This window comes from Astatotilapia calliptera, chromosome 15, assembly GCF_964374335.1.
Source record: "Astatotilapia calliptera chromosome 15, fAstCal68.1, whole genome shotgun sequence".
Classification (NCBI taxonomy): domain Eukaryota; kingdom Metazoa; phylum Chordata; class Actinopteri; order Cichliformes; family Cichlidae; genus Astatotilapia; species Astatotilapia calliptera.
The window spans coordinates 13,836,217-13,861,838 of record NC_137436.1 but is presented as its reverse complement, the minus strand read 5'-3'; the positions used below and the strand labels follow the sequence as shown (position 1 = coordinate 13,861,838).

General features: G+C 40.5%; 2 protein-coding genes across 3 annotated transcripts in view; both read right to left on the bottom strand.

Moving 5' to 3' along the window:
* LOC113037318 (uncharacterized) overlaps positions 1–13,727 on the bottom strand; it is a 28,451-nt gene extending 14,724 nt beyond the window's left edge. Inside the window, exons 1-6 of one of the 2 annotated variants that reach the window (XM_026194269.2) lie at positions 13,447–13,727; positions 8,537–9,894; positions 4,510–8,026; positions 4,055–4,234; positions 2,491–2,529; positions 1,572–1,690 (exon numbers count right to left, since the gene is read on the bottom strand). In XM_026194269.2, the coding sequence (XP_026050054.2) occupies positions 1,572–1,690; positions 2,491–2,529; positions 4,055–4,234; positions 4,510–8,026; positions 8,537–9,894; positions 13,447–13,449 (5,216 nt within the window). In that variant the 5' untranslated portion in view covers positions 13,450–13,727. The remainder of the gene's footprint in view (positions 1–1,571; positions 1,691–2,490; positions 2,530–4,054; positions 4,235–4,509; positions 8,027–8,536; positions 9,895–13,446) is intronic. The other variant, XM_080289564.1, reaches the window with a different exon arrangement.
* Positions 13,728–19,234: 5,507 nt separating this feature from the next.
* On the bottom strand, positions 19,235–23,761 carry LOC113006508 (melanocortin-2 receptor accessory protein 2A). Its single transcript, XM_026142523.2, has 4 exons — positions 23,633–23,761; positions 23,241–23,364; positions 22,655–22,754; positions 19,235–20,442 (listed from the first exon to the last, which is right to left on the bottom strand). The coding sequence occupies exons 2-4, from the start codon at positions 23,356–23,358 to the stop codon at positions 19,953–19,955; spliced, it is 708 nt and encodes a 235-aa protein (XP_025998308.1). The 5' UTR covers positions 23,359–23,364; positions 23,633–23,761; the 3' UTR covers positions 19,235–19,952.
* Between the last annotated feature and the right edge of the window lie 1,861 nt (positions 23,762–25,622).

Below are 25,622 nucleotides of genomic sequence, written 5' to 3'. Positions count from 1 at the left end.
CAGACGCCAAGGAACAGGGAACAGAACTTGAAATGTTAACAAAAGGCGAGCCGTTTAATAAGGCTAGTAGAAGAGGTACAAACAAAGGGCAAGGCAAACTGAAGCAAAATTAACACAAACCTAAACTGGGGAATCTAAACAAGCAATAAGAAAAACCTAGGCAAGAAACTTGGAAGCATGGCATGGGAAGCATGGCGTGGACAACAGACGACCTGACAATCACACACTGAAAACAGAGGACTTAAATACACAGGAGGTGATTAGGGGAAGTGGAGACACATGAGGAAACAGCTGGCACACATGAACATAATGACGTCACAGTGGGAGAGTAAAACTGAACATGATGAACACAGAACACCAGACCTCTTCACAATAAAACAGGAAACATAATGAGACATAGACATGACAACCCGAACTTGACAACGTAAGACACAGACATGAAACGCATGAAGAGCAGGGGAGATTTAACATGGTTGGAAACACGAGGGGAAAATAATAACTAGAAACACTTAGGCATAATAATACAAACTTGATAACATAAGACACGCAGCATGAAACACGAAGGGTGAGGGGAAGCTTAAATACAGGGGAAGAAAACACAAGGAGTCTAATAACCAAATGAACTTAGATAACCTAATGAACAAAATAAACTCAAACTTAAAACGCTGGGTCAAGAGACCCAGGACCATGACAAACAGCTCCTCTTTAGCTCACTAATTAACACATTGCTTCTTCCCCGATTTCATTGCAAAGTGGAAGAACAACACATCTTTGCAGAAAGTCTGGCAGCCACGCTGTGAATGAGATGAAATCTGTGTTTTTAAAAGGACAAGGCAAGAGCTTGTTACAGTAGTCCTTGCTGCTGGAACAGAGGGCGCTGTACTTTTTAAGTCTTGCTATTTGTTGAATATGATAAAATGCTAATTTAGTGTATCTTGATGAAGGTCAGATCTGAACACATTTCTAATTTGAATTTTTCCTTTATCATTTTAGCACCAGAATCAAGCTGTGCTTTTCTTCCCCAGCACAAAAAATTTGATTTTTTTTTTCAACGTATGTAAGTGTCAGCATTTTCAGAAAGTGCATTTAAATGTCATTCTTTTTTTTTTAGACAGCATCATTCCAAACATCTACCTTGAATATCAAAAACAGTATCTGACCACTGCAAAGAAGTATAAAGAACTACAAAGCTAAGAAGTGCAAGCCAGAGGATGCACCTGCACACACACAAGCACATGGCTGGTGTTTGGCACATTCCTGCAAATGGTATTACACACTTCCAGTAATCCACAGGTGCCTGGACCACGTCAAGAAAAGCAGGAATGGTAAGGGTAAAAAAGGGACTGATAGCAAAGAAAATATGAATGTAAAGCATGCAGGGTTCTAAATAAATAATAAATAAGTTCGATTATCAAGTAAGACTCTCTCAGTGCTCATGCTTCATTAAATTAGCTTGGTGTAGAGCCTCAACAAGAGATTTTGGCATCTCAAAACCACATGACACCAATTAAAGCTATACGGGGCATTTTCTTTCCATCATCTGACATTTTGGCTGAATATTTGTTACTTACCACCCTCTAACAACCTTCACAGATATGAAAGGCGAGAGCTGCAGAGATGTAGCATCTGGCATATCCCTGTAAATCTCATATGCCTGGCCACTGAACTGAGGTTTTTCAAACAGCACCACCTGCATAGAGAAAAGAAGGACAGTGTCAAAAAAATAAAAAAGTAAAAAACATCAACACATCAACCATGAAGAGAAATAATGGCTTAATATTATAATGCATTACTTGCTAAATCTATTACATTAAGCAGGATTCAGTGAGTGCAAGGACATCCCATTTTACTCTCTCCTTTTCATGCTACAGTAGAAGCAAAAAAACTTACAGGTATATAATTACTTCAACTACCAGGACACCATAATTTTAATAAAAAACATGAATTTGAACGTTTTTGTTTTTAAAGCCAAACAGAAGCTTGATAGTTATGAATAATGAAGGAGTAAACCACAGTTGTGGAAAAAGCAGCTTCTCTAGAAACCTCTTTGTTATGTTTTGTTTGTTAATAAGCCTGCTTAAAATTCTAAATCTTTACATATATTCTCTTCTGTTTGTTTTGGTTAATCCCAGTCGTCATAGTTCAAGCCCCTCCAAAGGCAACACAGGAGGTAAACCGAATTAATGAACACCTAATATGTAGGAAAGCAACTACAAATGTTGAGTGCCCCGGGAATTCCTCGTTCCTTGTAACAACTACTAATGAAGTTCTGCAGTAATGAAAAACCACAGGATCTGCACTACGTTGGCAGAACTGAATTCTGTGATTGCACCCAGCTGAGCAATTGCACAAGACTTTTTTTTTACTCTGTTTACCCACGAGAACACCATATGAAAAGCAGATGTTTTCACAGAACAGAGACTTGTCTGTTCAGATTCCTCTCTCCCATCTTGTTTCTATTTCATGATGGTAAAGTTGTGCCTACTGTACCTTTCCAGGGCGTTTGTGAAATCCCTTCACAGTTCTTATCTGGAATGCAGAAACACATAGTTAAGATCAAAGTAAACATCTCGACAATACAAAAGAAATTGATATGAATTAGTTTGTGAAGAAGCTGTGCCTATGACCTTTCAGTTTTACTCCCAGGGACATAGTGGGCATGTGGAGAAGACATTCCTCTCATTTCATATCTAAGCACCCAAAACCAGAGACCAGCCAAAACCAGAGTGCAATCAGCGTAAGCTCGTGATGTTGATTGCACAAAACGGCAGTAAAATTAAACTAAAAAACAAAAAATCAACAGCAACTAGAAACATCAAGTCCAGACTTTTGATTATAACTGATTTATAATTTACATATTTCACGCTGTTTTGTCGCACTCCCTCTCGAGGTTCATGCTCGGAAACGTGTTATATCTATGTATCATTAAATATCTGAGCCTTCTCTTATATACTCAGTATTGAGAACTGTCAATTGAATCTAATAAACACTTTAAATACTGTAATATACCAGCTTGGGCTTTGTAAAAACAAGCTTTTACCATTTACAGAGAACAGAAATCGTCATACAAATTCCCTTCAGCTCAATTCAGCTTTATTTATGCAGCCATTGGCCACTTTGTTAGATACACCTATTCAACTGGAAATATATAGTCAGTCACATGACAGCAACTAATTGCATGTATACATGTAGACATGGTGAAGACAAACCAATAAAGTTCAAACCGAGCATTAGAATGGAGAAGAAAGATGATTTAGGTGACTATAAATGTGGCATGGAAAGACGACACCAGGTCTGATGAGTCTCAATTTCTGCTGCAACATTCAGATGGAAGGGTTTGAATTCAGTGTAAACAAAATGAAAGCACTGATCCATCCTGCCTTATATCAACACTTCAGGCTGCTGGTGCTGTAATGGTGAGGGAGATATTTTCTTGACACACTTTGGCCCCATCAGCACCAAACGAGCTTCATTTAAATGCCAATGTATTGCTGTGTATTGCTGCTGACCATGTCTATCCCTTTATGACCAAAGTGTACATCCAGTAGAGTACATGTACAGTTGACAAATCTGCAGCAACTGTGTGATGCTATCATGTCAACATGGACCGAAATCTCAGAATGTTTCTAGCACCTTCCTAAATGTGAGATTTACATCAATTCTGAAGGCAACATGGTGTTTAACCAGGTACTAACAATGTGTACCTAATAAAGTGGCCGGTTACTTCTGAGCAGATTAACTTTTACATGGACTCCACTGGAGCAAATTCCAGACACAGTGTTACTGAGAATAAGAAAGCTTCCCTACTTGTGATGACCAAAAAAAAAGAAAAGAAAATGTAATTTTTTCCATGAAAACCATATGTGGTGTAGCTCCGAAAATAGAAATAGCATCCAACTCTCTTACCAGCACAGCAAGCTTTCTTGTATCTGGCTTGTCAGAAAGTAAGAGCTGATACTTATGTGCTTCAAAGCAATCCACAACTTTAATTTATGACAATAAACCTTTTATTCATCCTTCAATAAAATGTTTGTAATGAATGCAGAACACTTACATTACTTCTAAGTACTCCCTGCGGCTGAGCCGGAGGCTGCTTTCGTTCGGGGAGGGTTGGTTGTTTTGTTGGAGGAACAACAGGAAAGCATGGAGCAGCAGTGTCAGGAAGCACCGGACCTGGCTTTGCAACGCTGTCTGCTTCATCTCCAGCAACAGGAGTGGCCATTTTCTTAATTAACTGGTGTGTAAAAAGAAAACGATGGAGTAAGGATAAATGTTTTTAATGTGTTTGCTTATGAAATATGCTGTGGCAACGTCTACTGTGGTTTATTTACTAAAGTGCCATTTCCATGTCTCTCCTGTCAGTCGACAGGAAAGCAGAGTTCTGTGCTTTAGCTAAATAGCTTTGCTATGCTTCAACTCTGCTGAGCTTGCTAGTTACATTGTGTCTCTGTGCTAAAAGGACAACTACACTGACACTCACAACTTTTAGTTACATGCAGAAAAACTAACCTCTGGTTTGACTTGATCCTGTCCTTGTATGCTCTGTACTGGCTTTACTTGATCTCTTGGGAGGTACTTCTCTAAATAGTCAGGCAGTTTGATGTCGTTAAAAGAAGGAAGTGGAGGACCTGAGTCACTAACCACAGCCTCTGCAGCACGGGTTTCCTCTTCACTCTGCTTGGCTAGAGTGTCTTTGATTGAAGCTGTGGGTGACGGGCTTGGTGTGGGTGGCTGGGACGAAGGTGGAGGGCTCAGCTCGGAGGCTGCAGTAGGCGATACGTTTCCTGAGCCAGTGCCCTCTGACTCGGCTTGAACTCCATTTCTCTTTCCTCTGTAAAGGGAGGTGAGACTACTCAGAACGCAGCTCCCCGCCAAGCGAGACTTCACCTTGATTTGATCATCTTTCTGTTCCTTCACGTCCTCCTCTTCCTTGACAGGGGTTTTGTCCCTGAGGCGAGAGTGTGTGTCTAGGCTATTAAGCAGCATACTCTTGTCTGCAAAGCTAACCCTGGCAGGCTTCAGGACAGATTTTGTATTTGTGTTTGAGTTCTTGGAAAAAAGGGTCAGTGATGTGTTTATGGAAAACTCAGGCTTTTTTCTCAAGCCAAATGTAAACTCCTCTGGGTCAAAAGTCTTCTCAAAGCGGTCCTCCTTAATGGCTGGCATTGCAAATGGGGGCTGAGGTGGTCGGAGGTTGTTGTGCTTCCGTGGTGGGAGGGAAAATGGGGCACAAAGTTTCTTGATTTTCTCAACAAAATCATGATCATCTAGCTCGCCAGGAGTGTCCAGAAGATTGCTCTCACTTCCAGAAGAAGTCAGCTTTTGCTCCTGGACTTTATGTTTCCATTTGGGGAAGTCCACATCCAGCCAGCTAGAGGGGGCATCTTGCTGTTTCGAGGAGTCATCTGTGCCTAGACCCTGTGGCAATTGGAACTTCTTCATGGATGAATGCTGTATTGAGCCTGGGATCAGCCTGTTAGACTCTGGGGAAGTGGGTGCTTTTGAAGACCGTCTCAGATTGTTATCAACAGGCTCCTTTTTAACTGGCTTGACTTCTAAATGTGTGGAAATGTCACGATTGATATGAGATGAAACTTCATTCACTGGCAAATGCAATCCCATCACAGCTGAATTCTCAGTCACATTCACTGTGTGGCTTGCAGCAGTGCTATCAGGGCGGCTCTTTGTTATGTATTCAGCATCCCTGAGTGGTGTAATATCGCTGCCATTCTCTATATTTTTTGATTCATCAGACAGTGTGTGGCTGGAGGCTGGTTTTGTCATATCTCCAGAGGTACTGACTTCTGAGGTCACTGATTTGACAGTTGAGCTTTTTTCCTGATCTTCCTGCCCACCTCTCTCTGTGTTTGCAGATTTGCAAACAGAAGTAGAAGAAGGCTCTTCCACATATGATTCTTTGTTTTGCCCATGTGTCATGTCAGTGAGTGAAAATAGAGTGTCATTAGAGACTTTTGCCTTCACTTCCTCACTGGCCGTAGCTGCTTTGGTAATAGGATTTGTGCTGGAGAACTCTGAATCATTAGCTCCATGTGTACATGAGTCATCCCGTGAATTCTCTGCTTTTTCCACAGATGCAGAATTAGGCTGTGCAATCACCACTGGCTCTCCTTCTGTTCTGGGGCTTTCTGCAGAATGAGTCTGCAACTCAGAAGGCCCATTTATAAGCGTCTCTACCTTCCCAAGCTCTTTATCACTCTTGGCGCCACTCACAGCCTCATTAGCCTGGGTGATGGTACAAACAGCAGCTTTTTCTGAAGGTGCAGTCACCGACTGACTGAGATGTTGTGTTTGAGCAGGGAGATCTGATGAGCCGCTGCTCTTTTCTGACTGAAAAGCTGGTTCTGGTTCTTTAGTTTCTGGTCTTATTATGTCTTTAACCAGTTGTGTCTCCTCATTTTTTTCAGGATTTTTTCTTTCATCATCCCTTGCAACACTTTCCTCTTTCCCTGTGATCGCCTGCACACTGTGTGAAACCTTGGGCTTTGCGGCACTTTCATCTAGAGGCAGGCGCTGCTGTAGTTTTTCTTTAACTTTCTCCTCAGTCTGATTTGTTTTCTCACTCACCACCTTCTCTAATCTCACCACATCTGCAGGTTCAGCTTGAGTTATTAGTTCTGTGTCCTTGTTTTGAGGTTGCTGTGTTTCTTTTTTACTAGGCTTCTTCCTTTTTTCTTTATCTTTTGACTCAAGTTGCACTGAAAATTCTTTATCTAATTTGGGAAGTTTAACAGGTGACTCCTCCTCCGCTGCAGAAGGCTTCTCAATAGTTGGTTCAACCAAAGGTGATTGGGGGGAAACTAAAGGTTCTGTGACTTCCACAGAAGCCTTTTTTCTTTCCATTTTAAATGTCAGACTTTGTCTCTCTGCTTCTTCCTCTTTTTGGGGTAAATCAATGGAGTCCTTGTTAGCGGGCACCTTTGTTGTGCTGCTACAAGCAGCAGTATCAGGTTCATCTTTGCTGACAGATGGTTGAGGTAATCCTGCTGGTGTGTTTACTGACTGGTGAATATTCACCTTTTTAAATGAAGCATCTAACTGCTTCTCCTGTTTATCGGATACCTCCACTTCCTTTTTAAATTCCTTCTGCTGGCTATCGCTCAGTGGCTGTTCGTCAGATTTTCTTCTTTGAACTTGAGATGGCTCTTTTCCTGAAAGCTTTTTGGGAGAAGAGGCAGTCTCATTTATTTCATCACTCTTATCTGGCTTTGTAGCGGTGACCTTTGACTTACTTGCAGAGCACTCTGGTTTGTTTTGAATGCTTGGACTGATGGGACTGGTTGGGTCTCTATTTTTCCGTCTTTTAGAGCGGGAGCCTGTTCTGCTAGGGCCTTTGGGAGATGGGCTACTGTTATTGGTCACTTCTTTGGAATCGCCTAGTTCTTCAGCTGGAGGATCTGTTTCAGCGCTGTTGGGTTTCGTACCTTGATCTATTGCTTCTGAGACCACCGTTTCCTTTGTTTTCCAGTCTGTTTGTTGTACTGTGGGAATGGACGTGTGCTCCCCTAAAGGAGTCGTATCTCGTCCTTCTGGTTTTAGTGCTATCTTTGACACTGCTTTTGTCTGTATCAGCTCTTTTGTATCCAGTTTACCTTGACTGTCCAGTTCTGGAGACTTTGACGTAATGTCTGCCACAGACGAGGTGGATTTGTGAGACATTCCTTTCACGGCCGGTGTTTGAGGCTGCACAGGTTTATCCTCCGACACAGACGCGTCTGTTAATTTCTGCACTCGCTCCCTGATGGTCATCAGCTTTTCCATGACAGGTGGCTGTTCCGTGCTGTAGCGTTCAGCTGATCTTGACCTCTGATCAGACGCAAGAAAATCCACTTTCAACCGCTCGGTGGGTTGTCTATTTGGAGACACATCAGCACTCCTCGGGATTCTGAAGGGCTGCTTGTGGCCACCCGTAGGTTGTTGCTGCTGCTTCTCAAAAAGGCTGATTTTATCCGCAATCCTGGCAGTCGTTGGCTTACGCTCTTCATCAGCCTTCTTTGGGGTGTGTACTCTGTGCAAACAAGAGGTAAATATATCAAAGAACTTCTGAATTTAAAGTCATAATCCATTTATGACCCACCACACCTGCCATAGAGATTTCTATTTGTTAATCACTTAAGAGATAAGAATAACCTGATCCATTTTTCACGTCTTCTATATGTTATGAAATCAGTCCTTAGAGCACAGCACTGATCTTTGCATTATGAATCATGGCGTTGTTTCACTGTGGATACAGTGAAGCAATGCTGCTTTTCATCTAAAGCTGTAGCCTGCTCTTTTACCAAAGCTGGAGCTAGCATAAGTATCTGCTAATAAGGGGATATCGATGAGTTAAATATTCAGCCTTGACCCTCAAAAACAAACAAACAAAAGATAGCATTTTAAGTGAGGTTTACTTATTTAGTTACACTTACTTTACTTATTTTAGTGAGCGTTACTGAAAGACTGATAGATGCATGTGGTGATTAGCCAGTGTTCTATCTATGTAAATCAAACACTTTCACTCCTAAATTCAACTTACCTGCCGTCATTCTCTGTTTTGGGTGTATCCTTTTCGTCACCTTTGGTATTCTTTAATGCTGCATTCCAATCCTTGTTATCTTCAGCTGGACTTTTCTTTGGATTCAGACGAACATGTTTTGTAAAAAGCTTCACCTCACTCTGAGAAACCTTAATGCTCCTGCGTTTGGACTCTGGTGTCTCTGTCTTCCTTTCTACTCTATAAAAATCGTCATCGCCCTCCATGTCTGCACCTTCATCCGCCACACAGTTCAAGTCTTGGAGGTTGTCCAACTGCTTGACCGTGGCGGGGCAGGAAGTCTTTCTTTCCCCTCCTTCAGGTGAGGCCTGTGAGGTGGGGTTTTGCTCGGAGGAGGAGGAGTCTTTAGGTGCCTCACTTTTGCTCTTTAGACTACTCACTAAGTTATCTGACTTAGGGAATCCCTCTGAGGCAGGTTGTGCAGTTGGAGGGATTGTTTCCGCAGGAGCTTTCCCTCCATCGCTCTGAGAGTTTTTCCTTCTTCTTCTGGCTGAGTTTTTACGCCCCATGATGTCTTCTTCTATTTGTTCTTGATCTGGTTCAGGCTCTAACTGTGAGTCTTTGTGGGATTTTAGTGGCACTCCTACTAGTGTGCCGTAATAATCCTGTGCCCCAGCAGCAGGCCTCGCATGTGTTTCTTTGTTCTCTGCACTTGAGCTAATTGCTAAATGAAAACTTGGTGATGACTTTGCCTTAGGGAGGACTTGAAGGCTTTTTGTGAGTTTGGTGCGGACAACTTCCTGCCCAGCACAACTGTTCTCACCACACTGAATCACACTCGTTTCCTCCAGGTACACATGGAGCTTCTTGCCTGTCTGGGCCTGTGCTTTTCTCTGGGCCTGAGGCTGGGTGTGGGCCTGGTCAGAGTACCATGCCACTCCCTGTTTAGTAGATGAATAGAGATGTGTCAGATGGCTGTCATTCCTTTCAGGATTCCCACTTGCTGAAGTACGTTTGTTGCTCTCCTCCCTGTCCTGTCCTGTTGTCTGCCTACTGCACTCCCAAAGCTCCTCCTTTTTTGGACCTCCTACTCCCGTCTCAGTGCTGCACACAACAGGGCCGTCTCTGTGGGCAGACTGCGTGGCGTTCTCCTCGTCACAAGGGAAAACGCCTCTGAAGAAATCCTGAAGATGGGGATTCTCCTCCTCTTGCTGCTGTTCTCCAGCCCAGGGTCTCACAGTCTCCTCACTTTCCACTTCTCCCTCTGACTTAAGAGTGTGATCGCCAGTTGAGGGGGCATTTTCAGTAGGAGTCTTCGGAGCCTTTCCCCTCCACGGAGAGAGCCAAGTGCCAATACGACCCAAGACTCCAGTACTTGGCTGGTCTTCGGGGCTCTCAGACTAAAGCAAAGCACAGAAATAACTCAAATAAATGTCAGCTTCAAAACGTAGCTGCAATTTGCAAACATGCATATTTCCGGTGAATATGCGCAGAATTTAGATAACATGACAGTAATACAAACTGTCTAAATGGACAAAGCAAAGGAGTGCAAGCTGGAGATCCGAAGAAAATATAAGTGAGGGTTTCCTGTTCATTGAGATTTATTTATTTTTTAGTACAGCCATGCATCTCTCAGCATAGCAAAGACATGCAAGGGTGCTTATAACCTGTAAGCTTACCGTAGAAAATACCATATCATTCAGACCCTTTATGTAGGCTGTGAACATGATTTTGGTTTAGAACAAAAACTCCTACAGAGCATAAAACACAAACAAAATCATTCCACCAGGACAAACAATAGCAGTGTGAAAGAGCAGAAAAAACATCACATGGATCAATCACTTTGACAGATCCATACATAACTCTCTAATTTGAACCAGACACTCTTGGCCGTCATTTCAAAATCGACTTACCCTGAACTTCACATGGAAGAAAAACTTTGATCTCGACTTCAAAATGTAAACCGCTGCTTAAAAATCTTCTCTAAGATGTTTGTCTAGCTGATGGAGAAGCTGCGTTTAGTCCCCGTTGCTTGCAGTAAAGCATCCACAACTGTAATAAGAGCGCGGCAGAGTGTGGCTTTGGAGATGTGCGTGATATTTTGAAGTTCCAGCCCCTCCATCAGAACGCGCGCAGCCCAGAGCTAAAAGCGATGCTTTCAAGTGCTGCTCGTACACATCTTCCAACATGCAAACATGAGCGGCCCGATGAAGCCGGTTTGTCAACAGCTGTTTTTTTCCCACGTCAGCAGCTCAACCACAGTTTCATTTTGCTGGTATTTAGTTTGGCTTAAGGCCAACTTATAGCATCAGATATACGTTGAAATGATTGGCTATATGACTGGCTGCTATTAGCAGTTTAAAGCTTTAACTAACACTTACTGGAATACCTTTAGTTATAATAGGCTTAGTAACTCCCTCCAAGTCAAACAAAATCAGTTTGTTTGTTTTAAATTAAACGTGTTATTTTTTCAACTTGTTAAGTTAAGAGAAGCGGTTTGTGGGGGCAAGAAATGCTAAAGATAGATATAATTAGCCATTCACTTCCCCTTATCCTTTTTTAGGGTCGCGGGGGACTGGAGCCTATCCCAGCTGTCTTAGGGCAAGAGGCAGGGTATACCCTGGACAGGTCGCCAGTCTGTCGTAGGGCTTACACATAGATACAGACAACCATTCGCACTCACATTCACAGAGTTTCCAAATAACCTATGCCCACTTACTGCATGTCTTTGGACTGTGGGAGGAATGCAAACTCCACACAGAAAGACCCTGACCTGCTGGCGAAATTGAACTCAGGACCTTATTGCTGTGAGGTAATAGTGCTAACCACTGTGCCACTGTGCTGCCAGATTTAATTAGCCTATCTTTTTTATTTCATAATGATCACTGGAACAAAAAATTATGTATTATTTACATGATTTCCCCAGTGTATATATAAAGCAGTCACGTCTTCTGTTGACGGCCTTCGCATAAGTTTGACTGTTTGCCTGTTATCAACCATGTCATGACTCATATTTCACATATTTGTAATATCACCGTAAATGCTTAGGAAAAAATCGCAGCATAGTGAACAGTTTTTATCCCAGAGCCATCTCTTAACTTGACTTATCTCATCCTTGAACTCGACATACTTTCACCCAAACGTTAAGCAAAACAAATTTTGGAACTTGTGGCATAAATGTGCTGAATATTTCTAAGGGTAAAACTTAAAAAGCAATATTTTAAGTAGTTATTCAATGAATGTTGCTTTTAATTCCATTATGTATATTGTTGCACAGGAATAAAATGACATTACTTATAATACTTGGAGTTTTTGAAAATACTTTTTTAAAATCATTTCCTAGTTGACTACTCTCTGTTTTTTTATGCTTTTTTTTGTCCTGTGATGGTCATAAGTTTATATTTTTCTAATTTCTTCTTGACTTTTTGCACTTTCAGGAACAGTTGTTACACTGTAACAACTCATCAGCTGATAAAAAAAAACCCATTCACTCATTTGTTTATTCAGGCACTCCTTTGCTGTCCAAGTTCAGGATAGGATTGGAAATACGCAGTAGCCACGTGTCTCATTGTTTAACATGTACTGATCTAAAGAAGCAGAAGAAAAAAAAGAGCAATTGTCTCATCTATTGATGCAGTGTATCAGTGTCTCAGTATACATTTTACTGTGGGCTATTTGTTGCTGTTCTAAAGAAACAATGCAGTACATCCACAAGTTTGCTGCACTGCCGCAGGAGAATGAAAAATAAGTATACGCACTCATTCCATTCACTGAATGAGCTTATTTCCACTGAAAGAACTCAACATGAAGAACACTGAAATAAAATTACAAAACACCATAACATATAAGCACTAAGTAGCAAGTATGTATAGGATACCTAAATGGTGACAATGCACAAGAAAGAAAGAAATCTCATTATGTAATATAAGAGAGGCTTGTTGATAAATGAGTGTAGATTGCTTTGTGATTTTACAAAATTTACAAAATTTTAGTGAGGTTAAAATGTCATATTTCAAAGAGCAAAAGCAGTAAATTGATAATCTGGATGAGTGTTTCCTTTCCAAACTCTTACACCTAGACCAAAATTAGATCTGTTATATTTCAAATAGGTTATATTTGACAGATATGAGCATTTCAGACTGAAATTAGATTCTGTTTTGAGGAAGTGACAGCTGTTCTGTAATCATTAATTAGCTGATGTGTGTGCAGTTCAACATTCCGACATTTTTCTTAACAACTGAATGCAGCACGAGGCCTTGCCCAAACAAAGTTTTTCAGCGGAAATGACGCACCGCTCATGTGGGTTTCAGAGTCTGCTGAAAGTCGTTTTTTCTTTTTTTCCCAAATTTCTCTTCTTTTATTTGGCGAGAAGTTCAAGTCATTCTTTCCATGCTGCTCAGTCGGGGAACTTAACCATTAAACCACTCCTGTCTGGGTAACTCAGGATTGTTTTGATTTTTTAAAAATAATAATAATAATGAAGCAGAGCAACTAGAAGCCACGTTGTAGCATGATGAATTTTAAAGAAAGCTCGATTTTCTCTACTTCTAATGCTCATACATAATCCACCCTGCCCGGGGGGACTGGCCGCGAATCACTGGTTTAAACACTGCACATGGGATTAATTTATGCGTTCACATTTAATGTCCCATTTTGTTTTTACTATAGTATTATCATAACGGGTATACCCCTTACAATGGTGGTCAGACAAACACGAAAAGTAAAGCATCAACCGTCACCACGCTATCATTAAACCACCTTAAACGTTGTTTTCACTACTTTTAATTACCATAACGAAGTCTACCAGAACTACAGTTCATAAGATTAAAGCAAATGTGGCCTAGAGGCTTTAGAGTGTTACTTAAACTTTCAAACCGTCTCTACTGAAAAGCCCACAAACCGCAACTTAATTTCTTTACAAGCACGCCGCCACAGACAGAGCGAGATCTTACCATGATTACAGTGTTTCTCGTGGCTCTATGGGGAACAAACCGGTCAAAGGTAGCCCCCTGGAATAGCCCTCATAAATGAAGTCTTTCAGCGTGCTGTGCCGCTTCTCTCAGGTAACTCTAACCTCCTCAGACATGCCACTCTGCAGCGGACTAACTAATAAATATTCAGTGCAAGCTTAACAGAAAAGAATTTCAAGGCTAACTTTTGCAGTACGCCAGATGCAATTGAGTCTGCAACTTTTGAAGTGTTATTTTTTTCCCATGGTAAGAAGGGGAAGGACGCAGCTGGAATCTGCCCCAGCTAGGTAACACCCCGAGGCTTTGAGCACCATGCCACAACAGCTATGTCACTGCGTTGTGTAACGGCTGTGTATTAGGCTGCATGCTGTGAGATAGGCTCCCCTAAAAGACCCGTCTGTGGGGTTTTATCTGCTTTAGGAAATACCAGCATGTTCACATCCACTAGGTGGTTTGCACTACCTTATTCTTTCCCTTTCTTTTGCAGAATCTTTGTGTTACTGTAGACCCTAGCTTTAAAACCAGTGCTAGTCCTTGCATGCCGGACCCTTTTATCTACACATAACAAGCTCTGTGTACACACGACACATCAAAAGGCATGCATGGCATTAATAAATACATGCAAATGCATTCCTCCTCTTGGGTTGTCTGTTTCCCATGACTTATTCATGGGCCACAGAAACTGAAACCTGCCTCATTCTACAGCCTATAAAAAATTTACACCTAGCCTCACCTTGTTACTTGTTCCTTTTACCAATAACAAAACAAATAGGGGAACTTGCCCAATGTAAATGATTTACCAGTGCATTATAATTCAATATCTAGAGAAAAAAGAAAGAATAAAAAGTTGAAACTTTAAATGTAATAGAATGCAGTGAGACAAACTGTGGTCTTTCACATGCTTAGCTGAAACCTGCTTAACAGTTTTGGAATTTGCAAATTCCAGTTTGTTAATATACAAAAAAGCTCTCGATGTGTAGCAGGTCTGGGCACATCACCGTAGTCTCTGAACCCTCTTACTATGGAGCGACATTCTGCATGTTGTAATACATGCAGAATGTGGTTTGGCATTGCCTTGCACAAATAATGAAGGCCTACCCTGAGAAAATGCTGTGTGGCTGGCAGCTTTATGCTACTCCTTCACAGATGTGCAAGTCAGTGAACAGTGTGCAGTGTACTAATGAACCCCCGTACTCTCTACAGATGCTGTTTTTTTGTACTCACTCCTCTGATAACAAGCTGGATAGTCTCTCTCCTTTTTAGCCTAGAAGACATCCATCTGTTCTACAGAGAATTTAAATTTTTGATTTGTTAGACTAGAAACCTGTTTCCCACTTTGCCTCAGTCCCCCTCAAATAAGCTTGGAACCAATAAATGTGGCAGCATATCTGAATCTTGTTTATGTTTGTTTTGTTCTTTCCATTTTAAATGTTTAAAGTCACATTTCTGAATGCAGTGATCCTGAATCCATGCAGTGATTAACAGTGCTGGGAGTGCTGCTTGAGGACTGGCAGATGACCATCCAAATAAGGTTTTTGGCAGAGGAATTCTGTGGCCTATTAAATATTTTGAAATTACGGTAGATGAAGAAATTTGCAGTTTCTCTGTGTGTATGTGTGTCTTTAAAATTATGGATCCTGTCCAGTCAGTTGCTGCCCCTGTTCCAATGTTTTTGCAAGTTTGAACTTGTATCTAATTAAACATTAGCATAAGTTTTAACATTCTATATGTTCTAAAAAATGTTTAAATCAGTATTTTCTGATTATCATTTGTGCAAAATTCTAAGATTATTTGAAATATGTGTATACTCTTTGAATCTTTAAATATAAATTGTACTTTATATGAAGCTTAAGCATAAATTCAATGAGGAATCACTCATCTGCCTGCTTTCCCGGGTGCTAGTCTGCCTTTCTGTTATCTACATCACTACTGCTTTCCCACCCTGTCGATCTCAATACTGTCATTATTATTCTCATCCAATCATTTTCTTGCTCACCTCCTTTGGGCCAATCATCCTCCACTTTGTGTAGTTTAAATCTGTGCCATCTGTCATTCTCTCTCATATGTGCAACCCACCTCCTCCCCATCTCCACCTCACGGACACCTTAGTCAGACCTTCACTCGAGCCTTAGTCTTCACCTTTACCAACACCAGTATCTAGACTCCAGGGGGTCCTATCCTAATTCCCATCACCGCTGGGATTTCTTTCTGCCATGGTGGGTCTAATCAACAAATACATCAATTTCTCTGTCTCAATAAATCGTGTTCAAATTCTTACAAGTGATCTCTTCTTATCAAACTAGGATTGGGATGACGATGGGTAACTAAACTACATTTGTCTATGCAATTCAGCATCAAAATATGAAAAAAAGTCCACTCAGCAAAATTCACGCTAAAGGGAGTGCAGTCCAGTTTTTCCAGTCTGGAGCTGATTAAACAAATAACACATGGAAAAAATAGAAAACCTTTTAGAAGCCATGACATAAAAAAGAGAAAAAGAAAACCACCATTCCATGTCTCTTTAGTAGTGCTGACTCCTCTAATTGACCCATATTGCGAGGATTAGTTTAAGAGCTTGTTATAAAGTGACAATACAAATGCTTGGTGGGATGATTGAATTTTCCTGGTGAGTCACACATTCTGTTTTACTTGGCAATTTGGCTAGAAGTGTTATGTGGTCTAACAAGACATTCTATGCATTTTCAGACAGAGGAACAGCAATGAGCAGATTTACAGTGTGCGCCAAGAATTGTTTCAGTCCTGCCCTTTGTGTCATACAGTTGCAGACATGTTTACCTAGCAGCCGCTTGCTACAAACAGCCTCCTTTTGTTGGAGTGAGCAGCTCCACTGCAGGCACGTGCATAAAGCTGCTTTGTTGAGGGAAAAGAAAGAGTTACTCATTCTTTGTATCCACCCACATTTCCTTTGGAAAAGAATTTGAATTGTCAAGCTTCTGGAGCCAAGCTGACAGTCTTCGTTTAGGAAAAAGACAGTATTAGATTCAATGTAACCATGGAAGACTCAGTTCTTACACTCATTCCCATGTCTTATGTCTCAATTTGTTGGTTTCTTTTTGTGGCCTCTAAATGTAGAATAACTGTTTAGAGTGACTTCAGGGGTCAAGATGACACACACCTCAACTCTAATGTATGTTTGGCAAACAATAAGAGGCTTATTTAAAAGCACACAGTAGGCTAAAGAAACACGATTAATTCTGATGGGTCTTCTTAGGAATAGTAATTATGGGGTTTAACCAGAATTTTCTAAATGCTGCTCAACCATTCCTTGCATTGCAGAGAGTGAAAGAGAGACTGTAAAACTTTGCCCTTACTCATTGGCTCATTGAAACACGAGATATGTTGCACGTCTTGTTTTTGCGTACGCAAATGTATAATTAGCATTTGACTGGCACTTCTTTTCAACACCCACCAAATCCAGAGAAATTTCTGTGTCAATAAAACACAGCAATGTTTGCTTTTCTTCAGCCATGCCTGTCCCTCCCTGCCATTCCTCCGTTGCTACTCATTGCTGGGCAGACATTGCAAACCGCCAACTTTCAACCAGCATGCCTACAGAGACCGCCTTGGGGTACTTAGGAAAAATAACAGATTTCAGACTTGATGTAACTCCATTGCTCCATCCACTGGTTGTTGATGCGAGCTGCACCCATGCAGGGTGAGCCCCAGAGACTGCAGGAAAGATATACAGTCTATACAGTTTGCACACACGCCCTAGGCTAACTGCTGAGGCTTGTGGATCCTGCACGCATTATTCTAAAGTCACATAAGTTTGATAATTTAGGTTGTAGCAGATCATATGAAATTACTAATTAGCTAGAGGGGTTTCACATGCATACTCTTTAAGTATATATGCAATTAGTTAAAATGAACATATTGCTTTTCTATCTGATTGATTTTGCTGGCAGATAGTTTGCTGGCCTTCTTGTGTTTGAGAGTGCCTAGTGGATGCTCAGCTGACTGAACACCCCCTCAGTTATAAGATAAAAAACACGCTGATTCACTGCTGCTCTGTCTGTTACTGCCAAGCCATTCTCTCGTATCAGCAATGATATCTATGTGATTTTAAGCTTGAAGTCTTGCCATTCAAAAATGTTTACTGAGATGAAAACAATGAATATATAATTTCTGAAGTGCCACAGATGTTTTCACAATACAATATAGTGTTTTTATAAAGCATATATTGAGTTCATTCTTCACTCTCTGAAATATTAACCCCCTCGTTCCCACGTCCTTGGAGCCAAGTTTCTTCTGATTTGCTGTCCCTGCACTCCAACGGAACTGTGTGCCTGAGATCGCAGTGTCAGGGATATTTGCTTTCTGTGATGAGGATCCATGAGTAGGAAAAGCCACTAGGAATAAAAAAGGGTGTTGCAAAACCAGTGTGAAGCCTGAGCTTCTGGTTCACAGAGAATACGTGCAACTCTGCTGGATAAGAATGTCCACCATTGTATAGGGATGAAATAAATTAAGGAAAAGCAAGGAAAAGGTCCTGTTAAGGTTAACTTAGTTTGAAGTTTGCATTACATAACCAATATGAACATGCTTTCTACCTACACAGTTCTTGACTGTCTGACCTCAGCTGCTCCTAATTACAGAGTTTACTGCCTCCTGATTGAGCTACAAACTCCCTAAAAGAGTTCTTAATATCTACAGAACAGCACTTTGGCTTACTGATTTTAATGCTTAACAAACCTGGCATGCACTGCTGTCAGTGCAATGAAAGGGGAAAAGATGCAGGAATATTTTTGGTACATGTGATATTTTGCACTTAGTAATTTTAAAAAAAGAGGAATATGAAAAAAAATCTGTCAAAGCTTGCTTGAAGCCACGTGACGTTTCTAACTTACTAACACTATTCATTGCCCATAAAAGCTACCCTGATGTTTTATTATTTGGAAAAATAATTAATGATTTCTTATGAAATAGAGTGATAATGCACTTAAATTAAATAAATAATATAGTGTTCCCTCTGGTGATTTTAGCCCAGAGAAAAATAATATTGGATAAATGTTACACGCCTTACTTGCAACAAGCTCCGGGCAAACAAACCACATTTTGTGAGCCTGGTCTCGACCGCCTGCCTTTCAAGAAATATGAGAAATGTCAGTCGAGGTCAGAGGTCTTTATTTTTACATTAATTTTCACTGGTAAGAATTAATGGGCTGTTTGTCAAAACCTAAGAGGCTGCTTCAGTGAAGTCAGTGTCGCATTAATGCTGATGAACTCTCGAGCATTCTCAGCACATCCTTCCATCAGACAAATGTATGTAACTCATGCAGTCCCCGTTAAGTAATAATGATAACTAGCAATGTTCCTTTGCATAATTATCACCTGATATTGTTCAAAACAATTTTAATTTGATTTAGCTGGGGGAGATATTTCTACATGAATAAAGACAAGGAGGGGTGCAGCATTTAGGCTTTTATGCATGAGCTCTTCTGTTAAAATGTCCCCAAACACAAGGATAATGACGGTATAGATTTTCTTTTCACAGCTGTGATCCGGATCAAACTTTACTTTTTAGGGCGATTCTGGTTTCTGCCAACTGCTCTGTAGTTATCCTCTGTATTCGTTACGTAAATGTTAATGCGATGAACCGCAGAGCCATAATCCTCTTTTGCTTTGTCACCGCAGGTGAAAGCAGTCACATCTCTTGTACTCGTAGACATTTGAGTCCCTGAAAGATATGAAGGCGAGAGTCAGTCCAAACACAACATTCAGAAAAATACTGCACCACTCCAAACGCGAGTTAATTTCAAAAACATTTAAGTTTTATTAGAACAGTTAACATTCACCTTCAGTAAGTTTAATAGATTTTCCGACTACAAAAGCGCAGTGTATTTTCTCCTGCGAGTCCCTATTCTGATATATTTGATTTTGTACTACTAATTATACCTTTTGCTACACAGAATTACACTTCACCTTTTCTAAACACTTAATCTTAGGACAAAACTTGATTAATTCACAGTTTTTAAATTTGTTGGTAGACCAGCTGGCATTTATTTCGTTTTTAAAAGATAATGCCCAGCGTTCAAAATTCTACAAGGAAAACGACACAGCAATAACAACATGATGAATTCTACAGAACTACAAAAAAAAAAATCTCCCTTGTGAACCTGGCACTCTTCCATTTTTATCTGTTCCTGTGTGAAAATGTCATCTCATCCAGGTACAGCACAGCCGCGTCCATTTCCAGAGCCTATACTCAAAATAACAGGTATCTCGCCTGAGGCAATTTCAACTTCAGGAAGAATTATCATCTTATAACTTTGAGTTGCACTGAATATTGATCTGTCAGCTAGGTTTTGTGCCCTCTTGGTTGTTGGCTGTAAAAAAAACACAACAAAACTTCATACACAGAAGCTTAGTGATGAGTATATTTCTCATTGTCAGTTCATAAATGACCCTTTGAAAAAGCAAATGGTGTTACGGTGTCACTATAACCATGCTTATCTGCAGGACGAGCCTTAGTGGATGTCAAAGTGAGCATCGTGACATTTAGACTGACGCTCTAGTATGACTGAGGGCTCATATAGCAGATCATCCTCTCCAAGAGTTGAACTGTGATCCAAGTTGACAAAGTTAGGGATGTTGAAGTGAGAAAGAAAGGTGCACTCTCTGTCTGTCTTGCTCTGTTCTATTAGTCCAGTAAGCTGTTGGTGGACCCCAGCCTCCTCAATGTCTTCTTCCATCTCGTCCATCCCAGAGGAGCTGACACCTCTGTTCCGGTTGAAGGTTCCCTGCTCGGCTCGGGCCCCAGTGTGCTTTCCAGCTCTCTTTTCTTCTACTTTTTGCTTCCCGTGACCCTTGTCTTCCTCATTGATGTAGAAATTAAAATATGAACGGGATCCTGCTAGCAACGGACGTGAGAAGGCTTTGTCGTTTTCATCCTGGTGACCATCAATGTCTACCAGACAGCTTCCCGGTCGATGACGCTTTTCAGCCGAGTCTGGGTTACTGTTATGAAACAAAGAAAGATGAGAGTGAGATTACAGCAGGAGAAGGCTTTAACAATATGAGGCGCTTTTTTTGGTCATTTTTGTCCTGAATGTAACATTAGTTCAATAGAAAAAATTAAGGATTTTTTTGTTCTCCATTGCTTTTTTGCTTCTGTGTCTGGAAATGGATTCTTAAAATCACCCATGCTGAAAAAGGAACAGGGTTGAGCAGGGGTAACTACTTACTCCGCCTTGGTTTAACCACAGAGCTGTATTCAGTCTGACATTATATAAGTGACTTCTCACCAATTTCCAGTTCTGGTTATTATTTTGAAATGGAAAATGTGCCTTTGACAATACGAAGCTCAGCGCCAGTTCAAATATCTTTTGTAAAAAGCACAATATAAAATCAGTAAAGAGGCAGTTGAAAAATTACAGGCAAAACATGAACCCTAGACTTATTCACATAATGGTTTGTATTCATTCTGTATTTTTCTTAAGGCTAACTGTTCCCATCCAAACGACACAAGAGGTGACGGATGAGTATGAAAGTGATGTGAATAATATGCCACGGTTTTTCCAGTCATCACATTGTGAAGTAGTTAAACACGTTTTGGAGATTTTGGAACAAAGTGTATAACAAAACACTCCACCACCATCACGGATGGATGATCCGTTGTGGGCCATCCCTGCAGCAGCATTCTCAAAACTAGAGGAATCATTGTCAATGAGCGATGAACTGATGGTGACCAATCGCTTTAAGTTAATTTACATTGGCCTTTTTTTATTTGTCACTCATCTATATATGTATTCAACATGACATAATTATATTACAATGTCTTACAACATACAGTAATGTGCAAAATGCCCAGTAATCTCTCATTTCTTTATATTTTGCTTTGAAAGAGACAGACCTTCTTGTAATTTTTCTAAAGTGCTCTTGAGCTATAGCTCTCTGGGCTTTCTGAAGGTCTTTGATTCAGAAAGCCTGGAGCGCTATAGCTCAAGAGCACTTTTTAATTTCTTTGGATATTAGCTGTTTTTCCAGTTATTTTCAGGCCGGTCCTTGTACCTGAGGATTTCAGTTTTTTTGTTCAGCTACTTAAAACTGACCTATGATTCATTGAAGCATTAGAAGGACCTAAATCAAGACATGTGCCAGTGTTGACATACAGTTTAGCAAAGAATCTATTTTAAATTGTACCTTTAGGCAAATTGTTATTAGCAGCCTGTCACAAACACACAACATGTGTTCCCATTTCTTTAGTTACATTTTCAAAAATGCCAAAGATAAAGGCTTTTTCACCAATAAGGTAAATCCAAATGAGCTGTTAGCAGAAAACTAGGCATGTCTTAGCATGGTTTGCAGTGTGACCCTAAAACATGGAGAAGAAACTGGACAAGTGGAGGACAAAAGAAGAAGTGGGAAGCCTAAAAAACAATTTACAGCAGATGAACACTATCTGATGGTCATAGTCTTAAAAAATAGGAAAGAAATCTGGCAAAGAACTGAGACAGGGGCCGAGTGATACATCTAACCTGATCCATTTACTATTAATTGAAGCCTCATTTGACATGGTCTCTGTGGAAGGGTGGCTGTCGAGAAGCCACCCTTTCATTGGGAAACAAGGAGGAAATGCTAAAGTATTCCAAATTACACATGAACTGGGCTGAAAATAAATGGCAACAAGTCTTATGGACTGCTGGACTTCAATGTTATTAAAACAGTGTAGGATCATCTTGAGAAAGAATGGTGCAAAAGGCACCAAGCATCCAAAGAAAGGCTTTGGGATGCCCTTCAAGGAGCCCAGAGAGCTATTCCTGCCGACTGCTTAAATAAATGACCACAAAGCTTGCTTAAGAGAGTTCAGGCTGTGGTGAAGAATTAAGGTGGACATACCAACAAAATGACTTTCAAGCTCATTAGAATTGTACAGACACTGTTTCTGCATTACAAACTGTATTTATTTCGCACATGTTTCAAAAATGTTTACACTATTTCCAGTTTTTCTAGAAAACTAATAAATAATGTGGGGGTAGCTCAAGACTTTTGCACAGTCTACTGTCAGAACAGCATCCCTGAAACTCATCAGCTCACTCTTAAACAGCCACCTAGATGAGAAGTGCTAAGTGCTTATTTCCTTGAGCTCTCCACGGTGCTTTAAATGTCCTTGTAGGGGGAAATGTGAAAGTGGAAATAAACATGGGCTCCAGCCTGCTATTATACCCACTCTTGATGTGGCGCTCCTGTCTTTGTGAGCAGAGTGAGAACAAAGAACATGAAAATCACGAACACAGCAAGTCCAACCCAAAAGCCGATGACGATGGAGTCTGAAAGGTCAGAGAAGGAAGAATCTTATTAGTACAATTAATGACTACATTAATCTCTGCTCTTCTCATTTTCTGTGTGTGACTTTTATTCTCAACTGGAAGCCTCACTCTGAGGACAGAATTCTTAATTGTGTTGTAAAGAGTGAAATTTCGTTCGTCTAACATTTGATTAAAGTAACCGAATTGTTTGGCATTACAATTTGGTCTCATTAATTGGCTTGACTATTAGGCTTCCACTGGAGTATAAAACGGCACTACAGGTGCTCCACGAACTAAATCTGCTACACAATGTTGCTGAGAAACAGACAGCGTTCAGCTAAAGCAATAATGCAAGGAGTAAGGGGGACCAAAGGGTGATGAATCATTTAATTAAAAGTGCGCTGGAAGGCATACACATAGGCTACACATAACACAGCCATAGACATAAACACTGCACAATTTAGAAGGAGATCAGAAACAAACGTCTTAGTAATGTGTTTGGCTTACATCTGTGCGCTTTGAGTCCCTCGAACGACACGGGCTCTTCGTCCTCATAATATTCATACTGCCACACGTAGTCACTGCGACGTGCGCTTGTTTGGCTCCGGTTGTGGAAGTCGGACATTTCAACCTAATTTTTTTTTCGTGATATAACAGTAGAAGACAAATCAAATCAATCCAGTCAGAACGCCATATGAGTGAGACGCTATAGTATCCAAAACGTTTGCAAACAGGCAATCTCCAGGAATGTTAGATCTTTCTACTGTTGTTGAAAATAAATTCAAAGGCTGGACATTTGGGGAATCCCCCGAACAACTCCTTGAACGTTATTTCCGTTAATAACGTAATTACAAAGCGACCAAAATTTGGAAAAAGAGTACAAAAATTCACCGCGTTACCGTTACGCAAAAACTCTATCCATCCTCGTGTGAGTCCAGTAAGCGAAGCAACAGCCTTTTGGGGAGCTTCTCAGTGCGCATCACCCTTACCCAACAGTCTCTGTACTAGTGTCTCACTTACTCCCGGAGATAAAGAGACTACGCTGCAAGATGCTCGTGTCCTCGAACCCATGCCAAGGCATTTGCAGTAGGTTGACTAAATGTACTGAAGACACGTACAACACTGCCGACTGAAATTCTTCTGTGTACGTCAAATTAATTTATGTATTTATTTTAAACCAAAGTTGTGTATTTAGATAGATACTGCAAAACGGGTGCACATTTCCCTTAGCCTAAACGTGACAAACCAGAGTCATTATATAAAGTATAATTGATGGTTTGGAGGAGAATAATAATTTACGGTGTTATGAATTGAATAAAGTACGAAGTAGATTTACAATGTAAGCCCAACGCAGCTAAATAGCCTGGTAATACTATAATGATCCATCATAACATTTTGGAATAGGACAAAATTTGTCTAATGAGACAAAAGGTAATTACATGTTAATGCTCATCTGGAATGATTCATTAGGGGTCAGTGTGTGGGCTCACAAACACGAGGAAAATAAGCTGTTATTACAATGTAGAATTTAATTATGCTGGCTAGATATTAATTTTATTCAGTTCCCTGATTTGTTCTTGTCTTTTCGCTCAGTAATTATACCAAAGTGCCAATTTTCAATATGCTTCACAATTATGTACTTTGGCATGCCCACATTGCAGTACAGTGTTTTAAAAGTTATTCAAGAATTGAATTGATTGATTTTTCTCAAAAGAAAATCATTAAAGGCGTTCATTGGAAATAGTCCAAATCAAACTGTGATGCCAATTTCAAAGTTTAAAACAGGCAGAACAGATAAAATATGCTGCATCTATATCTATCTATATCTAGCTATATCTATATCTATATCTATATCTATATATATATATATATATATATATATATATATATATATATATATGCACGGTATATATATATATATATATATATATATATATATATATATATATATATATATATATATGATATATATATATATATATATATATATATATATATATATATATATATATATATATATATATATATATATATATATATATATATATATATATATATATATATATATATATATATATATATATTCCCTTCCCTTCTTGGGGAAGGGAATATTGGGAATATTGGGAAGATGGCCCCAACTGACCGAGTGCTCAGTGAATACCTCAGGCAGCAGAAACCCAAGAAAGAGGAGGGAGACGAGGAACCATCATGGAAGGACAGGCCCCTGCACGGTATGTACCACCGGCAGATAGAGGAGGTGGCTGATATCCAGAAATCCTACCAGTGGCTGGACAAAGCTGGACTGAAAGACAGCACAGAGGTACTAATCATGGCAGCACAAGAACAAGCTCTGAGCACAAGATCCATAGAGGCTGGGGTCTATCACACCAGGCAAGACCCCAGGTGCAGGCTGTGTAAAGATGCCCCAGAGACAATCCAGCACATAACAGCAGGGTGCAAGATGCTAGCAGGCAAGGCATACATGGAACGCCATAACCAAGTGGCCGGCATAGTGTACAGGAACATCTGTGCCGAGTATAACCTGGAAGTCCCGAGGTCAAAATGGGAGATGCCCCCAAGGGTGGTGGAGAATGACCGAGCTAAGATCCTGTGGGACTTCCAGATACAGACGGACAAAATGGTGGTGGCTAACCAACCGGACATAGTGGTGGTAGTCAAACAGAAGAAGACGGCCGTAGTGATCGATGTAGCGGTTCCGAATGACAGCAATATCAGGAAGAAGGAACACGAGAAGCTGGAGAAATACCAAGGGCTCAGAGAAGAGCTCGAGAGGATGTGGAGGGTGAAGGTAACGGTGGTCCCCGTGGTAATCGGAGCACTAGGTGCGGTGACTCCCAAGCTAGGCGAGTGGCTCCAGCAGATCCCGGG

Coding starts and splice junctions, on each gene's coding strand:
- LOC113006508 (XM_026142523.2), bottom strand. CDS start 23,358: ATGTCCGACTTCCACAACCGGAGCCAAACAAGCGCACGTCGCAGTGAC. Junction 22,755..23,240: donor GGGACTCAAAGCGCACAGAT/GTAAGCCAAACA, acceptor CTGACCTTTCAG/ACTCCATCGTCATCGGCTTT. Junction 20,443..22,654: donor ACAGGAGCGCCACATCAAGA/GTGGGTATAATA, acceptor GTTTCATAACAG/TAACCCAGACTCGGCTGAAA.